This window comes from Dama dama, chromosome 5 (genome assembly GCF_033118175.1).
Source record: "Dama dama isolate Ldn47 chromosome 5, ASM3311817v1, whole genome shotgun sequence".
NCBI classification, from domain to species: Eukaryota; Metazoa; Chordata; class Mammalia; order Artiodactyla; family Cervidae; genus Dama; species Dama dama.
Window position 1 is genome coordinate 121,648,920 of NC_083685.1, and position 21,002 is coordinate 121,669,921.

The window sequence follows — 21,002 nt, forward strand, 5'->3', positions numbered from 1 at the left end:
AGGTGTTATCATCTCAGCCCTCCTGGGAAATCCCTGTCCAGCCTGCCGTGTGCGTACCCTGGAATCCAGAACTTCCCGGCTTGATAGGGAACATAATACAGAATGATATAGACTATAATAGCCCTGGATGTGACTCTGTACAGCAGGCACGTGGATAACCTCGAGTCCATCAGAAGGTACGTGGCAGGAAAAGAAGAAAAAACAACGGTATGTTTTGATTTGGGAAGATCTCCAGGACACCCAGTTGAATGAAAAAAGCAAGGCACAGAACATGGCACAAAAGGGAAAGTGAAGAACGTGAATTTGTGTACTTTCTTTTGCTGTCGTGGATGACCTAGGGATGGAGACCCAGGAAACCAGGAGTATGTATGTGGGAAGGGGCACCAGGTCATGTAGGACATGGGCGTATTCACCTCACTGAATACGAGTCTACAGATAGTTTAGATCAAGTCACTGTGTTACCTATTCAAAATACTGAGTTTCAAAACAAGAAAAAAGAAAAGGAGTGACCGTCAAGCCACGTCTCGGAGGACAGTAGGAGCAGCCGGTGGGAGTGGGGGGACAAGGTCAGGAGGAGGGTTTTAGGGGGACATTCAGGTTAGTCCTGGACACAGAGTGCTGGCCCAAGTGGACGGTGTCCCCCTGAACCCTGGGGGTCCCTGTGTGGGGGAGTCCCCAGGCCATGAGACTCTCAGTCTTGACCTTGACCTTACTCAAGGTCAGTGTTAGGCGAGAGGGAAAAACTGCTCACTAGCTAAGGCCTCTGCACACCAAACATGGGGCAGCACTCAGTCAACAGACACAGCGGGAGCAGGTAGACCAGCAGCCCCGGGGGGCCGGGCAGGGGGCAGCCCAAGCCCACAGCCCCAAGACAGCCTGGTTCCTCACCTGCGTGTTCAAAGGGAAGGAAGATTTTTAGCCGGACTTTGCCTGGATAATTCTATGATTCTCCCTTTGGCTTTCTTTTTTAAAAAGTTTATTTATTTATTTCAGATTTTAAACATTTATTCATTTAGTTCTGGCTGTGCTGGAACTTTGTTGCTGAGTGGGTTTTCTCTAGTTACAGAGAGTGGGGCTACTCTTTGCTGCAGTGCACGGGCTTCTCATTGCGGTGACCTCTCTTGCTGCGGAGCACGGGCTCTAGGTCACATGGGCGTCAGTAGGTGTGGCTCGTGGGCTCTAGAGCACCCGCTAAATAGTTGTGGCACATGGGCTTAGCTGCCCTGAGGCATGTGGGATCTTCCCAGAGCACAGATTGAACCCATGTCCCCCACACTGGCAGGTGGATACTTAACCACTGGACCACCAGGGAAGTCCTCCCTTTGTCTTTCTATCATCAACTCAGGGAAGTGAAGGAAATGAGTATTTTTAAGCTGGCATTACCCACATAAACATGGTTTGTTTTAAAAACAGTCATAGGTATATGCCTCTATTTTTGTTTTTCTTAATCACAAGACTGAGAAGGAATGTCTCTCCTAGCTGTTGGGCTACCAGAGGCCATGCCATGGGCCTGGCAAAGCAACCCAATCCCTTCTCCCCCCCCCGTGGTCAGCAGGCCTCCCCTGGGCACAGCTCACTGCCAGCCTGCACGCTGAGGGCTGAGTCGAGCTATGATGCATTCCCTCCAGGACCTGCTTCCACACCTGGGCCCCAAGCATCCTGCTGGTTTGGGGAACTAAGGCAATGGTGGAAGCCCCAGTCTCCAGCACCCCACCCAGGGTGCACGTCCAGCCCTCGCTAGAAGTGAGAGGGGAATGCCAGGCGGGGCCTCTTCCTTCCCTTTTTGGGGAGATTAAAGCAGGATTTCGGTTGGAACTCAGCCCTCGGCAGAACAATAGAGGAGGGGTGAAGTTTCTGCACACAGGTGGTGAAACTGTGAATCAAAGGGACACCTTCATCTCCCCAAGATAAATACCCCCTTTTCTTTCCCTCTCTGTCTCACTGTTTCTCCTTAATCCTCCCAGGAAATCTGAGCATGAAAGCTTTGCAGCTCCCGGTGCCACGGAAAGTTTGAAAGGATTTAAGAGACACTGAAATCTGGGTGAACAATAAAGGGGGGTTTCAGGAACGGAAATTGGGGCGGCAGGGCTGCAGGTGCACCCCTTTGTCCCAGGAGAGCTGGGGATGGGCGCTCCGTGCTCACCTGGGAGGAGGCGGGCGTGGAGTCCACTGTGCACCCGCCTCCGAGTTCCCACATGTCACAAGTTCTCCCACCACTCCAACCAGGGCCCTGCCTACGGCCCTGAGTCACCTGGCCCGCCTCCATGGCAACCAGCAGGGCTGCCCGTACCTGAGTGCCTCCTGGATGGTTCTGTGAGCCTCGTCGCGATGTTTCATGCCCACCAGGCTGGTGGCCCACTGCTGCAAGATGTGCTTCTTCTCCATGTTGATGGCCTCTATTTCCGTGCAGGCCTGCAGTGGAGAGTCGAGGTTATGTGGACGTTGGTCTCACGTCATTAAGCTCAGAGCCCCCAAGAGGACATTGGAGAGCTCTGAGCTTCCCAAATCACCTTCCTTCTCCAAGACCCTAGCTTTTCTTTATATGCAGCAACAGAAGGACACACATGAAATTAAACATGGCTCAAAAGGCCCATCCAACACTTGCCTGAGCCTTGAGCCCCAGCCGTGACATGGGAACAATAACAGTACCCACATGCTGGGGCCATCAGATAGATGGGATGGTGCCTGTAGGCCCAGCACGCTCTTAGCTCGACCCCAAGTGCTGGGCCTCATGACTGTCCTTATGTGTCATTCCAGGGAATCACTGCACTCTTAGCAGTTTGGCCTCATGCTGATTCTTGGAAGGGGCACGGAGTGGGGCTGGGTGAGGCCCTCATTGGGCCACGAGCATCTCAGTGGAGATGCTGAGTCCGATCAGCCTCTGCTCTTGCTGGACATGCATGGTAGACACTGGAGGAGGTCAGAGCGGCCTCGAACACTCACAGGGATGATAAGAGGGCAGAGTTGGATGTGAAAGGAGGCATCGCACTGGGGAATCCCACTCCCGTCATCAGGGCTTTAACAAATCACCTATTCATTACCATTACAGAGCATAAAGTGGTGTGAGTCAATTATGCCATGACTGCTCAGACATTTCTGGATTTGGGTAAGTTATTAACTGAGAAGGCCACTCTGTGCCATGGACCAGGTTGTGCACCGCCCAGCGGTACCCGGCTGAGGAAGAAGGCGCCAAAACTGCTGGGCTCCTCCCCAGGCTGGGCTGAGCGGGGACGGTCAGCCAGAGGCAGGTGCCCTCCCACAGAGCTCCCCAATCTGCCGGACAAGGGCTTGTTGGCCAAGGTACAGGCTGAGATGTAAAGACTGAGCTGAATTCAGTTTTTAAATGTTTTAAACACAGTCCCCATTAAAAAAGAAAGTGTTCATTCTAAGCAAATTAGAATATGTAAATAAGCAAAAAGAAAATAAAAAATAATCCCATTATTTAAAGTTGACCATTTCTATCACCCTGGTGTTATCTTCCTCTGTGTGTGTGTGTGTGTGTGTGTGTGTGTGTGTGTGTGTGTGTGTGTGTGTTGTGTTTGCCTGTGTGTATGCAATCACATTGTATTATTGTTTTATAACTTAGTATTTAAAAGTAGCATATTGTGAATGGGCTTCCATGTCAGCAAATATTTTATTGGTGAGATAGTCCTCCACTGTATGGATATATCATAATTTGTTTAAACAACGTCCTTGTCTTGGGACTTTATTTGTTATCACACACAGCACTGTGTCCCCAGGGACTCTCTATTCATTTTGTTCACTGAATATTTAATGTACAAAAATTTAATTTGCATGCCCATTTTCCCTGGAATGAAGGCCGAACAGTGATATTTTGGGAGAGTGCACTAGGGGATGGGGTGGGTGCCCGTGACATGTGGTACAATATCGTCCTCGAATAAAGATCCCGATGAAGGCACACTGCACCCCCACTATCAGTGTAGAAGCCCTGCTTCCCTTGTCTTGTTCATCTTTGCCAACTTGGTTGGGAGAACCCCTGTCCTGCCCTTGGCTGTCATCAATGTCTGTGGTGCACCTGCCATGGCCCCCCAATCCTCCCCCCAGCCCCCCGGTTCTGGGTGCAGAAAGCCAGGATGAACAAATGTGGGATTGGCCCTGTCCTGGCAGGACACAGCCAGCAGGGAGCGGTGGGAGACACAGAAAGACGCAACGGAAGAAAACGACAGTGTTTTGTATGTGTGTGTGTGTGTGTGTGTGTGTGTGTGTGTGTGGGTGATCATCACAGAGCAGAAGCGCGCACGGCAGATTCTGGATTGATTTTCAAAATCTCTTTACACCACCAAACTTACTGGTATTATGCTTAGAAAGCCCTCTTCAACCCAGGACTCTACAAATATTTCTCTTTTTCTTTCTTCTGGTATAGCTTCCCTCATTTCAATAGTTGATCCCATGTGGAATTTGTTTTAGTGTGTGGTATGAGGAAAAGATGTGATTTTTTTTTTCCCCAAATGATTAACCAAATGTCCCAACACCACTGGGTGCATAACTCACTTGCGCTCCATTAATTTACAATCCATGAAATTTCTATTAAAATGTTTCCTTGATTCTGGGCTCTCTCACAGGCTCCCACAGCCTACCTGTCTGTCTCTGACTCCAGTAAGTCATTATTTTAGCCACTTGGGCTTTCTAGCATTTAATGTTAGGGGGGACTCATCATCCTGGTTTGTCCTGGACCCCCCTGGTGTTAGCCCAGAAAGCCTCATGTCTCAGGAAGCCTGTCATTTCCAGGCAAACAGCCTTCATGAACTTTCCTCCCTGGACAATTCTTTGCTAGTCCTCTGAATTTATATTTTAGGTAAACTTAAGAATTGCTTTGTTAACTAAAAACCTTCCCTCTGCCGAGATTCTGATGGGCATTCATTCTAGATTAAGTAAACTCATAGGCTGGTGAGAACTGGGCACTGTCTCACGTGGACCCAGGTATGTTTGTTTGTTTGTTCAAGCCCATCCAATTGTCTTTCCTTCAAAGAAAGTGTTTTGTTTCTTTCATGCCATCACTGCACGTATGAAGATAGATGGTGATTCACAGATTAAAACAAAAAGCGACAGTGATTTTGGTTTCCAGTGCCAGTCACTGAATTTGGCGTTGCATTGAGCCTGGGCTCTCTCTTACTCGCTATGGAGTGGAGATGTGGGCACTGCCCAGGTGTGCCAGTGGTCCAGGCTGAGAATGGTTAGGGAAACTTCAGCTCTCCTTGAAAGAGGTCTGCTGTTGCTAAGAAGCTTGCTAAGGATGTCCCAGCAAGCAGGACAGAATGTTCCAGCTCCTGAGAGGCCTTCTAGTCTATCACGGCTACGGTGAGAGTAAGAATATCGGCCATCAGTCAGCTGGTATCACCACCGTGGTTCAGGCAGATGCTCTGAGATGCTTATGAGGACAGACGGATGTGCAGGGGGTGGGCCAGCTAACTGAGGGCTCAGTCAGTCTCTCAGCAGGCATGCAGGCGCTTCCCAGGCGCTGCCAGATGGCATGGGTGATGCTTACCTCACTCACTGCTTTCCTGAGCATCTGAGTGTCTTTAGCCTGTGCGTGGTACTGGGCCTCAAACAGGGAGGTTTGTTCTTCCAGCTGGTTGGCTCGGGTGGTCAGCTGGTCCACGTGCAGGTCCTAGAAGGGAAGGGATAAGATGCATGGTGAGACGGGTCCCCACCAACCCAGACCCACGTCAGCGATCCCAGGCTGGACACGGCGCCCCCTCCCCCCAGGGCTGTGGTATTCAAACAGGAGCAAGGCTGATTGGGAAATCCAAGGTGTGGCCATTGTCATGTGGACATCATCTTTGCAGAATACCTGCTGCTTCTTCTCCAGCTCAGCCCGCATGCGCTGGGCTTCTGACTTCTTCACGACTTGCTTCATCACTTGGATGTCATCACGCACGTCCTGGTCTATGTTCTGCATGTAGAAGAGATGCAGAGCCAGAGTCTCCATCTCCGTTTGCAGAGCTGCCACTGGGAAGAGAGGGGGAGGGTGTCCCAGCATCGCACACAGGCCAACACGGACGCAGCACCCCTCCCCTAACTGTGGGATGGGCCTGAGAAATAGCCTTAAAACTACAAAGACCCAGACCATGCCATCAAAGATCTTACAGTCTATTAATAGGTGGAGAGACAGAATATATGATCAACCTAGACAGCATATTAAAAAGCAGAGACAGTACTTTGCCAACAAAGGTACATCTAGTCAGGCTATGGTTTTTCCAGTAGTCGTGTATGGATGTGAGTTGGACTATAAAGAAAGCTGAGTGCCAAAGAATTGATGTTTTTGAACTGTGGTATTGGAGAAGGCTCTTGAGAGTCCCTTGGACTGCAAGGAAATCCAACCAGTCCATCCTAAAGGAAGTCAGTCCTGAATAATCATTGAAGGGCTGATGCTGAAGCTGAAACTCCAATACTTTGGCCACCTCATGCAAAGAGTAGACTCATTGGAAAAGACCCTGATGGTGGGAGGAACTGGGGGCAGGAGGAGAAGGAGACGACAGAGGATGAGATGGCTGTATGGCATCACCGACTCGATGGACATGAGTTTGAGTAAACTCCTGGAGTTGGTGATGGACAGGGAGGGCTGGCAAACTGCAGTCCACGGGGTCACAAAAAGTCAGACACGACTGAGCAACTGAACTGAACTAATGCCCATCAGTTGCAACACTCCCTCTACTCCCACCACACGTTAGAGATTTTTCATGTTCAAGGATGTTCTGAACAGTGTCAAGGTTAAGAGGCCTTGTGTGAATTTTACAGATTTCTTACCACATGGAAGTCAGCAACGTCAGGTTCAGTCGTAAATCCCCTGGGAGAAAAACCAGCCTGAAGGGTGGGCTGAGCATCACTGAAGTATGGGTTCCTTGTAACAAAACTCTCATGAGATTTATTTATAAGCTAGAACATCCGCTTACTTAGGGAGATAGACTTCCACCAGTAATTGTTCACTGGTGTAGAGCATTCCTTATTCAGTGCATAGATCCAAACAGAAAATCGATTTATAGATCAAAATGCTGATGGGTGAATATCATATTAGAGTCAGGTGTTTCTGAAGGATGGACTTAAACTTGACAAACACATTTTTTTTAACATCCAAAGTGATTTAAAAACTCTAACACTAGAGAATTCTTTGGGTCCCCTGGAGGGGAACGGAGGGGGTACAGGGGAAAGAGGGGGGAGTTTTGTAGAAAGAGTGGTTGCTGGGTGGACTGTAGGAGTGTATCTGGGGAGAGGGTCTTTAAAGAGGTCATTAAGGTAAAACGAGGTCACTAGGGTGGGCCCGAACGACTGGTGTCTTTAGGAGAAGAGGAGATTAGGACACAGACACACAATGGATGAGCCCTGTGTGGACACAGGGAGATGATGACTGTCCATAAGCCCAGGAGATTGGCCTCAGGTAGAACCACCCTGCCAACACCTTGATCTTGTACATCTGGCCTCCAGAATTACAAGAAAGCAAACTTCTATTGTTCAAGTTGCTCGGCCTATGGCCCTTCGCTATGGCAGATGACGCTGAATAACCCACCCCACCTGAATCAGGGAGCTTGCCCACCCTTCCTCCAGGGCACTCACATCTGCCCCCTCTTTCCTTCTTTCCTGGATGAGTGACTGAGAGTCAATATTTCAATTTTTTTTTATTCAAAAATTTTTTTTATTCATTTATTTTTGCCTGCTCTGGGTCTCCGTTGCTGCAAGCAGGCTTTCTCTAGTTGCTGCGAGTGGGGGCTGCATTCTGGTTGCGGTGGTCGGGCTTCTCATTGCAGTGGCTTCTCTGTTTCGGAGCACCGGCTCTAGGGCCTTGCGGGTTCAGTCGTTGTGGCTCAGGGACTAAGTTGCCCCGCGGTATGTGGGATTGTCCCAGACCAGGGGTAGAACCCATGTCCCCTGCATTGACAGGCAGATTCTTAATCGCTAGACCATCAGGGAAGTCCTCAAATATTCTTTTTAATTTGTATTCTTTCAACATTAGTGAAATCAAGTCTGTTTGCACAGTATGAAGACCGGCTGTCCTTTTCCTTCTTTGACGTGCCTATTCATACTACCACCCCTTCTTCTACGGCAAGATAGTAGTCTTTTACCTATTAGGCTTTGAGGGGCCCCTCATGTAATAAGACAGGGTGGGCAGAGTCCTGAAAAGCTCCCATGAGCTCTGCCCCTGGTGTCACTCCTGAGATCAGGTGTGTTTGTGGCAAAAAGGGTAATTATCAGATGGGCCTGACCTCAGCAGGTAAGCCCTCTAGTAGCAGAGTTTTCTTGACCTGGTGTCAGAAGAGGAAGTCGGAAAGATATGCAGGGTCAACAGGCTTTGCTTAGCATGAAATAGGAGTCTAAGTGTTCCTTTTTGGATGGTCAAATGAGCGAAAATATTTAGTGATTTTAAAGTGCAGTCTGTACATTCAATCTGCAGTAAATAGATAGATTCCAGAGTAAACTTCCTGGAACTCTCTACTCTGCACCATTGATCTATTTGCCCATTTTTTTCCCTTGAGCCATTTTGTTTCTATTGCTGTAGATTGATACAGTGCTTTGATATCTGTTAGGACAATATTCCCTCAACACCTTTCTTTTTCAAAATTTTCTTGGATATTCTTATGCATTTAGTGTTCCAAGAGATCTTGAAAATCGATTTGTTGAGAATGGAGAGTTTTTAAGGTATTGCTCTGGAATAATTTCTAGCAAGCATCGATTAGGGGGAAAAGCGAGGAACAGAGTGGTGGGTATAGTATACAGCTACTTGTGTAAAAAAATAGAAAAAAATGCCACACCCTCATAACTTTGCTTTTCTATACAAAAATATCTTTAAAAGAAGACTCAAGAATCAATAATACCATTGTGACTCTGCAGAGGGGGCTGGACTAGGCCAGAGGGAGACTCCAGAGAACTTCAAATTTGTATTATTACTTCTCAAAAATAATAAATAACTACGTTAAATAAATTCAAGCTCAAACATCACATTTGTGGATTTTAACTGGACTTGCTGTGAACCGCTTGTTAATTTAGAGAAATGACATTTATATATCGTGCATCCTCCCATCCCATTACACGTATGTCCTTTAGTAAAATTTTATTGTTTTTCTTCAGGCAGGTTCGCTTGCTTCCTTTTATTTATTTATTTGGCTACGCTGGGTCTTCCTTGCTGTGTGAGGGCCTTTTCTAGTTGTGGTGTATGGGTTTCTCATTGTGATGGCTCCTCTTGTTGCAGAGCACAGGCTTCAGGGCGTGCGGGCTCAGTCACTGCGGCACAGGCTTAGTTGCCCCACTGCATGTGGGATCTTCCAGGGCCAGGGATCTAACCCATGTCCCCTGCCTGGGCAGATGGATTCTTAACCACTGGACCACCAGGGAAGTCCAGTTCACTTGCTTCTTATTAGACTTATTCCTAAGTATTTTATGGCTGTTATAGCTATCATGGATGAGATTTTTTAAATTACATTAATAATTCTTAATTGGATATGACTGGTAGAAAAGAAAATTATAACTCTAGTATTGTTACTTTATAGATTTCTTATCACTTTTATTTGCTTCTTTTTCAACAGTAATCTTGAATCTTCTAGGTAAACAATCATACCATTGGTGGAGAATGAGTCTCAAGACGTCATATCCAGAATCTATACTTCGTTTATATTTCCTGTTTACTTTCATAGCTGGAACGTCCAAAACAGTGTATCCTCATCTCATTCCTTACCTTATCTATGATCACTCCAGGGCTTTCTACTGAGTAAAACTCTCTTATTAGTTCCTGATAAACACTTACAAAGAAATTTCCTTCTATTCTAGTTTAGGATGAATAATGAGTTTTATTCAAACATCCACTGGGCATCCACCCAGAAAATCTTTTTGTTCTCTCTCCTTTAAGAAAAAAGTGCAATGAATCAGTAGATTTCCTAATTTCAAATTATCCCAGAATTAAGCCCTTCTTCACTAGGAGCTATTTTTTTCTTTTCATATATTGCTAAACTTAATCTTTTGTTGATGAGCAAAAGTTTAATATTTAATAATATTTTATTTAGGATTTTCATATCTTGTAAGTAGGATCACTTTATGTTTTTGTACACTGTAAGCTTTTTCCAGTAAGGATTATACTGAGAATTATAAAACAAGCCTGGGAAGAATTTCCCAAAATTTCCACCCTCTGGAGGGTTGAATAACATAGGGAATGTCTGGTTTTGTCCTGTCTGTAATCCTATGGCATTTCCCTCCCTTTACCTTTGGAATTTAAAAATTTCACCAAGTATGTCTGGGCATGTTTATTTTTTCTTCCACCCATCTGGCCCTACATGAGTCTTTACACCTGAAAATTCATCTTTCTTGAACTCAACGCAAACATTTTCCTCTGATGTCATTGGTTAATGCCCCTAATCTCCTGGAATTTCTATCTTATGGATGCTGACTTTACCAGACTTATGTCCATGTCTTTTATCTCTTTCTCAGAATGTTCATCACTTTGGGTTTTTGCTCTGAATTCTGGATAGAATTCCTCACACTGGACTTTTAGTATACAAATTCAGTTGTTCAATTTTCAGCAGTGCTGATTTAGCTATTTTGTACTTTTTTGGGGGAGGGGGGATGATGATTCTATTTTTTAATTCTGAGTATCCTTTTCCCTAATAGTTGGTTTTCATTTGACTGGTGAGATAGCCTCTAAAATCTCACGTCAAACACCAGTTGGCAAATGCTTAGTTTTCAGAACCCAATGTTTGTCTGTGGAGAGGTCTGCTCTCCTGTCTGGGGATTGCTGCTGCGGACTCACACTTGGGTGTAAAGGTTACTGACTGGTGGGCTTCACCTCCCTCCCAGGTAAGGTGGGCAACCATAGACATTGTCCAGGGGCAAAGGCCCATGTTTCACCTACAGGACAGGGCCACGGCAGCACCTGGTAGGCAGGGCTGGGACCATCACCCAAATCCTTTAGTTCAAAGAAGCGAGGAATGGTGCTGTGAGGTGGGTCCTTGCTTGGTGGAACAAGCTCTGCTCCCGCTCCCTGATGACCTCCAGAAAGGACACGGTGTCCATAAACACAACTGGATCTTTCCAGAAGCCCATCCGCGCCTTGAGCCTCTGAGGAAGGGTGCTGGTGGGCACTTTCTGCTCCTGTGTGTGGGGGGGGGCGGGGGACCTGTGTCCTCTTTCAAACTGGTCTAACTTCTGTTATAACTGGAGGATGTGGCTCCACCGTTCTAGTGTGAGTGCCCTGCTCTTCTCTTTTTGGTAGATTCTGTTAATTTGGTGATAATCAGGGAGGAGTGCGCCCTAAGGGAGCACTTCCCTAACTCTGTCTGGAAACCTCTCCTACATTTCTCAGGGTCCAAAATGCTTCTTTTCCATCAACAGTTGAGATACAGGTGTGATTCTGTTTTCTTCCAAATTCTTTTAGGTTACTTCCCCCATTATAATATCACACAGAGGTGATGGAGAAAGTCAGAAACATGAAAAACACAAAAACTGAAACAATCTGCCGTGACGACGCTGTTCACTGTGGCCCACTGCCTCCACTCTGTGCAGGGCTTTGCTCTAGGAACAGTGACTAGTCCTAGCCCCGTGGCCTCTTCTGCTCCAGAGTCACCTGCTCCCCTTAACCTGCCGCACAGCCTGGGGCTTCAGGGCTCTGGATCATGGGTCCCTGCACTTTGGATTGGCCTCACCTATACCTCCCCACCTGTTTAAACCCTGCCCATCCCCACTCTTCCCTGCTTTCTGGAGACCCTATCTTCCACCCCAGCAGCCCAGCAGCCTCTCCCACTTTTGACTCCATAAACCCAACCTGCCGGCTTTCAGTGTTTGCTGCTTTGCCTAATTAGGTGCATTTTAAGACATGTCTTTCCTTCCCTAAAAGGTTGGGAATGCCTCCATAACATGAACACATCTTGTCTTTCATGATGTCCCACAGTGGCTCGGGGTCATGACAGCACATGGGGACACCCCTCGGGGTCATGATGGCACTTGGGCCACCCCACCAGGTTGCAAAGTTATTCAGGGATTCGATGGTAGGTGAGGATCCCCTTGGGGTCTCTGTGGCATGTGGGGACACCCCCCATGGACACCTGCAAGGACACGGAGCAGCCTTACGCTTTTTGCGCTCCTCATTGGCGGTCTCATAGGTCTTGGTGTAGAGAAAGCGCACCCTCTGCAGCTCCTCCTCCTTCTGCTGCCTTGTGCCCGCAGCGATGGAGTGGCGGTCGTGACTTTTCTCAAGCTGCATCTGCAGGCGGGCCAGGTGCTGCTGGACCCCGTAAAGGTTCACCCCCAACTCCTGCCGTTGGACTCGGCTTTGCTTGGTGGCCACGCTCTGCACCGGAGAGAGAAACTGGGTCATGGAGATGCAGGAGGGAGCACAGCTGAGTGGGAGGTGGGACAGGTACGCACCAGTTCTTGAAGTTCCAGCCTTAGTTTCTCTATCTGCCGGTTAAGATAGCTCTTCAGGGCAGCCTGGAATCTTATCATCAGGGGCTAGAACAATGGAAGAGCACAGCCAGTTACCGTCCTGTCCCCTCTGGGGCTTAGCCACAGCTCTTGGGGGGGGGTGGTGGAGACAGAAATGACTTTCATACTGGGTGCTCCCCACTTCTGCCCAGGATTCTTACTTCAGAAGTCACTTGTGGTCTCACCGTAGGCACTGAAGGACCTGAGTGCATGTTTTGGCAAAATGACAGGATAAGCTGGGGCAGTGGTGCTGGTTTAATCCCTGGAGCTGAAGGGCAGTGATGAGCAGAGCCTTGGATGCCAGCACCAAATGAACCTTGAGCCCCATTTCCCACTGCAACCTTAGCACCAGTCAAGACCCGTCCTCCCCACTTGCCAGAGGCATGGGACACGCAAGATGATGTCTCTTAGTGGAGGTGACCTAGCCCCCACCCAAAGTCTGGAGACATTTCTGGCCATCACAACCAAGACAGCGCTGCTGGCATCTGGGGGGTGGAGGCCCCGGGGATGCTTCTCAGCACCCTTCAGTGCTCAGGAAGCACCCACCCCAGTGATCGGCTTCCAGTGACTGGGAAACGCTGAGTCTGAGTGAATGAACCTGAAGGGAGAACACACTTGACGAGGTGGCAACCCAAACCCTGCAGGTCAACTATTCGGGGAGCAGATGAAGCAGAGCGCAGCATTTGCTGGTAAAAGGCGGGCCGTGGAGGCTCCAGGCAGAACAGGGCAAGCACGGCAGTGTCTCTAAGTCCATCTTCATCTGTGTGGGGCAAAAGCAAAACCCCCGAATTTCTTACGTGGTCTGGGTCCAAGACCATCAGCTGGGATTTGTCTTCTTCCGCCTCGTCGCTGCCCTCAGATTCCACTCTCTCCACCAGGCCCCTTTCCTCCACCATGCTTAGCTGCTGGATCCTGTCCAGGAAGGAGGACGCGGCGCCCTCCCTGGGGTGGGTGCTGGGTTCTAGGGGGACAAGTAAGGGGGGAACGGCAAATGTTATTGAGCAGTTAATAGAAAGAGTGCTTCTCTGGGGGGAGTTCATCAGAAAGCTAAACGCCCAGCCTAGTGCAACAGGAGGGAAAAGAGAAAGACAAAGCCCGCCTTGGGCTAGGGTTCACAATGCTATTCACAGGGTCTTCTGTGCATGAATTTTCTACTAGCTAATTCAACGTATTTTGTAGAAAGACTGAACTTTAAAGGTAGACAAGAAGCAAACACATTTTGTGGATACCTTTTAATACATAAATAATGAACAGAAAGGGGGCTTCTTAATGATGGATTAGATTTTTTTTTTTAAAGGAAAACAACTGATACGATTGAAAAGCAATCAGTGAGGCTCAAGTTTCAGCTTTTCTTCCTTCCTGAGCTGGAGAGATCCTGTTTTGTTTCTAACTCATTTAGATGAGTGTTGTCTGCATGTCACTTGTAGGTGAGGTGAAGTTTTGTTGGCTGGATCATCCGCACACCACCATCAAATGGAATATTTGTTGTTGTTGTTTAGTCACTAAGTTGTGTCCAACCCTGTGACCCCATGGACTGCAGCATGCCAGGTTTCCCTGTCCTTCACTACCTCCCAGATTTTGCTCAAACTCATGTCCGTTGAGTCGGTGATGCCACCCAACCATCTCATTCTCTGTCATCCCCTTCTCCTCTGGCCCTCAATCTTTCCCAGCATCAGTCTTTTCCAATGAGTCAGCTCTTCCCATCAGGTTATATATAATATAAAATAATGCAATCTGCTTTCTCATGTACTCAACACTAGGATACCAGAACCAAGTGGAAAGATAGGGGTATGCCTGAAAGCACCTTGGAAAACTCAGCCCACAGGCACATGTTTAGGGCCGAGCTCCCCTCTGAGACCAGAAGGCAGAGAGGGATGTGTGGCCAGGGCCGTGTCACCAGATTTCGGTCCAGGCTTGGTTCTGCCACTTACATGGGTAAGTAACTTAATGACTCTCATGGTCTGTAAAACGGAGAACAGTTCCTACCTCACTAGGTAAGGGAAAGGATTAAATTAGATAAAACAGAACAAATGTTCCACGTGTCTTAACCATTTCTGTTAATGACGTTTTTATCTTTAGACTCATAGCCCAACAGGAAATGAGGTAACAGGGGGCGAAGGAGTGGGAGCCCTCGCACAGAAGGGGATGGGAAGTGGCTTGTCCCGTAGTACCTGACTCCGGGGTGAAGGGCACCTCTGTGCTCGGAGGCAGCTCGTCAAGACCCAGGGATGTGTCGCTGCTCTCGGGGCTCTGTCTGAGGTGATGTCCAGCCTCCAGAGGAAAGACCTTCTGCCGGAGCGCTCCCTGGGATTGTATAGAGCAAAAACAACAAAATCTGAATTTATGAGGGTTTAGTCAGGACTGAGGCGTTATTCAAATTTGCTTATTACAGTGTTCAAAATTCAACACAGTTGTTAAAGCAATAGAAAATTGCTTGCATATCATTTGGCTTTTGCAATCGTCAAAACAAAAAATACCTACCTCCACCCCCATGAGGGATTTAGGAGTGGTCTCTGCCCGACTAGATCTGTAGCAAAGTGTAAACACTGAGGCACAGGCATGTGCTGGACGTGAGCTTCTTTATTCCCAAATGCTGCTCTCCCCGAGGCTGGTAAACAGCATTTCTGAAAGCCTGAGCCCCGGCCAGGGTCTCCCAAGAGGGCTGTTTCTTCTCTTCTTTCAAACGGTTTCACTTTGGGGACATTTCCAGAAGAAAATGTTTTCCCAAACACCTGGCTCCATTTTAACTCTAAAGGGGACTCTTGCAATGATTATCATTGACAACAACTACTGCTGTTGATGAACTGGTGAACATGAGTAAGGGCAGACAATGACCCTGCACAGGACCCTGCAAGATGGATGCCAGTCATTTCTGTCTCCTGCAGGGGAAGCAGCTCATGGAAGCTGAGGCCCTTGCTTAAGTTTGCCCAGTTAGCCAAAGGCTGTCTCAATGCCCAGCTCCTGCCTGCTCTTTCCAGCTGTTCTTCCTCAGGTGATGCTGCTTCTAGAAATGACTTCTGAGGCATCCAGAACCACAATGATATTCATGGGAGCCCAGAGTCAAAAGCATACCTCTGGGGGGTCCAGAAAGGGCTTCTCTTAATGACCACACCGATGACCCAGCAGCTCCCACTCCACAGTTAAGTTATCTGAGAGCTGGGAGGAGGAAAATAGGGTTCTCTCTTAGGGTTTGTCTCTGCCCTTCTGGTTAATCAAATTTGGAGACTGTTTCCCAGTGAGTTTTCTTTTTCTTATAAAGTAAGAGGTTTTACTAAGATACCAAACCATACTGTTTTTTTCTCTCATTCCAATCTTTTTTTAAAAAAGAATTATTTATTTACCTATTTATTTGGTTGCTCTGGGTCTTAACTGAGGCATGAGGGATCTTTAGTTGCAGAATGTGGAATCAACTAGGGATTGAACCCAGGACCCTCGCATTGGGAAGGCAGAGTCTTAGCCACTGGACCACCAGAGAAGTCCCCCAGTGAGTTTTCTAGAAACTAGACTTGAGGATGCAAACTTGGTTCATAGCTCAGCAAGCGACCTATACTTCAATACTCCTGGCTGTCTGTTTGGCCCTATTTGTTTGTTTTTTCAGCTGTGCCACATGGCTTGTAGGATCTTAGTTCCCCAATCAGGAATTGAACCCAGGCCCTTGGTGCTGAAAGTGCAGAGTTCTAACCATTGGACCATCTTGTAATTTCTGGTCCTGGCTATCTTATAAAGGAGGGCACTGTTTAGTTGTTAAAATCTTAAAAGTGGTTTTGATATGCATTTGTAATTTGTAGTCATAAAGCTTAATTATAGTGCATCAAATATTGAATCATGTGATTCTCTAAAGTTATTATCTCTTTTATCTTTCACAGGGTGGGGAGGAACTTCACAGTTCAGAGCAAGTATGACTGCCATCATAGCTGCATGCCTCTGGGTAAGGAAGTCCTTTGGCTCCTCAGTTTCCTAATCTGAGCAATGGGGATAATAATAGTTCCCACCTTATGGGGTTGTCACTGAGACAACACATGTAAAGGGCATGGAAGTGTCCAGCCCAGAGTACATGATGAATAAACATAATGCCTTCTCTTCCTGCCCTGCCCCTCGCTTCCTTTCTAGAACAATCAAACCTAAAGCCAACAGGTGGAGTTGACCCAGTGTGGGGTGATGAGTCTGGACAAAATGAGGAGGGTGGGTTCCAGAGACTGTCCCCAAGGTGAGACACAGGTATCAGGCCTGGGCCTGGCGAGGAAGGTCTTGGCATGGAGAGTTACAGCCCAAACATTTACGGGCTTGCCCATCAGTAATGAACAAGCTGAACTGATGTCCCACCTGATAGAACACCAGAAAAACATGGCATCCTTCCGTGACATTCTAAACCTGGAGACCTGAAAATACCAGGCAAAACCAAACTGAGGGGCATTCTACAAAATAGCTGGCCTGTGACCTTTAAAAGTGTCAAGGTCATCAAGGTCAAGGACAGATTGAGAAGACTAAAGAGACGATACAGCTGAAGGCAGCAGGCGATTCTGAAGTGGAACTCTACTGTAAAAGACATTACTAGGACATTTGGTGAAGGAAGCCCAAGGTGTATTTGGTAATGTAACACATTGATTTTGATAATTACCACATGGTTGTTTGCGTAAAACATATATGAAAGCATTGGGAGGCAACTTACTGTCAAATGCTTTTAAAAAACATTCTTAAAACTTCAAGGTACTCCAATTTTTCTGTGCGTACTTGCTTAAAAATTAGAAAGTGAAAATAAGCCTATAACTATTTTATTATCCACAGTTGCATTGTCTAGTCTGGTAACCACTTATAATAGTTGGATATATACATTTAAACTAATTAGAATCCTCAAAAGATTAAAAATTCAGTTTCTCCATCTCCTTGGACACATTTTAAGTGCTCTATAGTCACATGTGACTAATGGTTACCATATTGGACAGCGCAGATAAAGAGCATTTCCATTATCATATAGAGTTTTACTGGACGGTGTTGCTCTAGAGACTGGACACCTGGATGCCCTTACGTGGAATGTTTCCAACTTGGGTTTGGGAACACAAAGGAGGGTCCAGAAACTCTTGGCCTATGATGGTGGCTCCTGACACTTAAGTTTGCTAAGACATTCCTAACAGGCATTGCCATGTGAATTATTTATAGTGTACCCTGAGTTCCTCACATAGATTTACAAACCTCATGAGCAGTAAAACACTATAGACCTCGGGCTACTCACCTGGCTCATTTGCTCAGATAGGCCTAATACTTTCTGGGAGCGCATTGTGGCGATAAACCCCATTCCGCTGGATTTGGATGGGTAGGGGGCCTCTCTGTCCTCAAGACCCATCTCCCTCCTTGCTCCTTCATACGGGTGTGTGCGGTCAACTTCTTCTTCGGGCCCGTCCCCAGGACTGATGTCTGAGGAAGCCAGATCTGGAGAACTGACTTCCCCTTCAGGGGACGTGGCTTCCAAATCAGATTCTAATTCCTCTTCTAATTCAAATTCCTCTTCCATTTCCATTTCCCCTTGGCTTCCTCCATAGTCCCCCTGGGCTGTGACTTCCCCATCATTTTCATTTTCCCTTTCGGAATGCTCTGTAGCACCCTCAGCTTCTTCATTTCTCTGGTCATTGCTCTTCTCCACTGGCGATACCTGTAGCTATGAAGCAGGAAAAAAAAAAATCAGGAGACAAAGTGTAAAGGATCTTGTGAGATTTTATTCTTAATAAGGTAATTACACTGATGGGAAACAACAGAATGGGAAAGACTAGAGATCTCTTCAAGAAAATTAGAGATATCAAGGGAACATTTCAGGCAAAGATGGGTTCGATAAAGGACAGAAATGGTATGGACCTAACAGAAGCAGAAGATATTAAGAAGAGGTGGCAAGAATACACAGAAGAACTGTACAAAAAAGATCTTCATCACCCAGATAATCACGATGGTGTGATCACTCACCTAGAGCCAGACATCCTGGAATGTGAAGTCAAGTGGGCCTTAGAAAGCATCACTACAAACAAAGCTAGTGGATATGATGGAATTCCAGTTGAGCTATTTCAAATCCTGAAAGATGATGCTGTGAAAGTGCTGCACTCCATATGCCAGGAAATTTGAAAAACTCAGCAGTGGCCACAGGACTGGAAAAGGTCAGTTTTTATTCCAATCCCTAAGAAAGGCAATCCCAAAGAATGCTCAAACTACTGCACAATTGCACTCATCTCTCACGCTAGTAAAGTAATGCTCAAAATTCTCCAGGCCAGGCTTCAGCAATACGTGAACCGTGAACTTCCAGATGTTCAAGCTGGTTTTAGAAAAGGCAGAGGAACCAGAGATCAAAGTGCCAATATCTGCTGGATCATCAAAAAAGCAAGAGAGTTCCAGAAAAACATTTATTTCTGCTTTATTGACTACGCCAAAGCCTTCGACTGTGTGGATCACAATAAAATATGGAAAATTCTGAAAGAGATGGGAATACCAGACCACCTGACCTGCCTCTTGAGAAACCTGTATGCAGGTCAGGAAGCAACAGTTAGAACTGGACATGGAACAACCGACTGGTTCCAAATAGGAAAAGGAGTACGTCAAGGCTGTATATTGTCACCCTGCTTATTTAACTTATATGCAGAGTACATCATGAGAAATGCTGGGCTGGATGAAGCACAAGCTGGAATCAAGATTGCTGGGAGAAATATCAATAACCTCAGATATGCAGATGATACCACCCTTATGGCAGAGAGTGAAGAGGAACTGAAAAGCCTCTTGATGAAAGTGAAAGAGGAGAGTGAAAAAGTTAGTTTAAAGCTTAAGATTCAGAAAACTAAGATCATGGCATCTGGTCCCATCACCTCATGGGAAATAGATGGGGAGACAGTGGAAACAGTGTCAGACTTTATTTTTTTGGGCTCCAAAATCACTGTGGATGGTGACTGCAGCCATGAAATTAAAAGACGCTTACTCCTTGGAAGGAAAGTTATGACCAACCTAGACAGCATGTTAAAAAGCAGAGACATTACTTTGCCAACAAAGGTCCATCTAGTCAAGGCTATGGTTTTTCCAGTGGTAATGAATGGATGTGAGAGTTGGACTGTGAAGAAAGCTGAGCACCGAAAAATTGAGCTTTTGAACTGTGGTGTTGGAGAAGACTCTTGAGAGTCCCCTAGACTGCAAGGAGATCCAACCAGTCCATCCTAAAGGAGATCAGTCCTGGGTGTTCATTGGACGGACTGATGCTGAAGCTGAAACTCCAATACTTTGGCCACCTCATGTGAAGAGTTGACTCATTGGAAAAGACCCTGATGCTGGGAGGGATTGAGGGCAGGAGGAGAAGGGGACGACAGAGGATGAGATGGCTGGATGGCATCACCGACTCAATGAGCATGAGTTTGAGTAAACTCCGGGAGTTGGTGATGGACAGGGAGGCCTGGCGTGCTGCGATTCATGGGGTCGCAAAGAGTTGGACACGACTGAGCGACTGAACTGAACTGAACTGATCGGAAAACTGTATCTATACATTCTGAGCATTGCTAGGAGATTATTATGTTTCATAGTTTAGCTTATCTGCTCTTTTTTTTTTTTTTTGGTAATTATTTTGCATCCTTCGTTACAGGAAATGAGCTCTGAAAAACTCAGGGTGACCTAGGTGTGGGATATCCAAGGCATTCTTGATGAGCCATCAACACTTCAGAAGGAGGTGGAAAGAAATTAAGTTTCTCTGCAACTGAACTGAGTCTGTTCCAGAGCAAGGTCATAGGATCATTGTGCAATTTTCTTAAACAAATCTGAACTCTAATTCCTAGTAAATACAGCCTAGACTAATTCATCGTATAAGGAACTTTATTTACCCTGCCGCCTTCAACATTCTGGTCCTCTTCTCCTTCAGAAGACGATTTGCCTCCCAAGTGAGACCTGGTGGCGGAGAAACAATTGAACAGTTTCAAATAACATCTTTCTTTTTCTTGGCATTTATCCCCTCCTCACTGTCTGTATATCTAGTTATTATATTTACTGTTGATTGTCTGCCTTCTCTCTAGGCTGATGGCCATCACTTTGTCACTAACACCAGCACTAGATCATGCTTGTTGCATGGCACAAGAATCACTCCAAGAATGAATGAAAAATGCAATGATTGAAACATTTAAGGAACTGTACAAGTAGATTATGCTAGAAAAGTCACCTTAAATATACTTGTGTTTGTGACAAAATGGGGAAAATAAAAAACAAAATAAGAGAAAATTGCACAAAAAGGACAAATATTCCAGAAACTTTTAGTTTCCTCATGATTTGGATAGTACAAGAATGTCACATTCTTAAAATTTTTTTTTTCTAATTAAAAGTCAAACTAATACAGCAATATGTGACACAAACAATGAAAATCCCCTGTGACTTCTCTCTTGCTCAAGATAACAAGATGTAGTAGTAAGAGATTTAAGGATATCTTTTTATGTATTATATTTTATTTTTTAGATATTTGGCTGTGCCAGGTCTTAGTTGTGGCACATGGGCTCTTTTTAGTTGTGGCATTCCAAGTCTTTACTTGTGGCATGTGAGGTCTAGTTCCCTGACCAGGGATGGAACCCAGGCTCCCTGCT

At 46.4% G+C, this 21,002-nt stretch overlaps 1 protein-coding gene across 1 annotated transcript in view; it reads right to left on the minus strand.

Moving 5' to 3' along the window:
* The window catches only part of CCDC40 (coiled-coil domain containing 40), a 43,506-nt gene that overhangs the window by 21,617 nt on the left and 887 nt on the right, over window positions 1–21,002 (minus strand). The window contains exons 2-10 of the mRNA XM_061141265.1: window positions 20,256–20,319; window positions 17,651–18,073; window positions 14,592–14,724; window positions 13,218–13,381; window positions 12,362–12,447; window positions 12,067–12,284; window positions 5,813–5,970; window positions 5,507–5,629; window positions 2,291–2,412 (exon numbers count right to left, since the gene is read on the minus strand). Coding sequence (XP_060997248.1) covers window positions 2,291–2,412; window positions 5,507–5,629; window positions 5,813–5,970; window positions 12,067–12,284; window positions 12,362–12,447; window positions 13,218–13,381; window positions 14,592–14,724; window positions 17,651–18,073; window positions 20,256–20,319 — 1,491 coding nt within the window. The remainder of the gene's footprint in view (window positions 1–2,290; window positions 2,413–5,506; window positions 5,630–5,812; window positions 5,971–12,066; window positions 12,285–12,361; window positions 12,448–13,217; window positions 13,382–14,591; window positions 14,725–17,650; window positions 18,074–20,255; window positions 20,320–21,002) is intronic.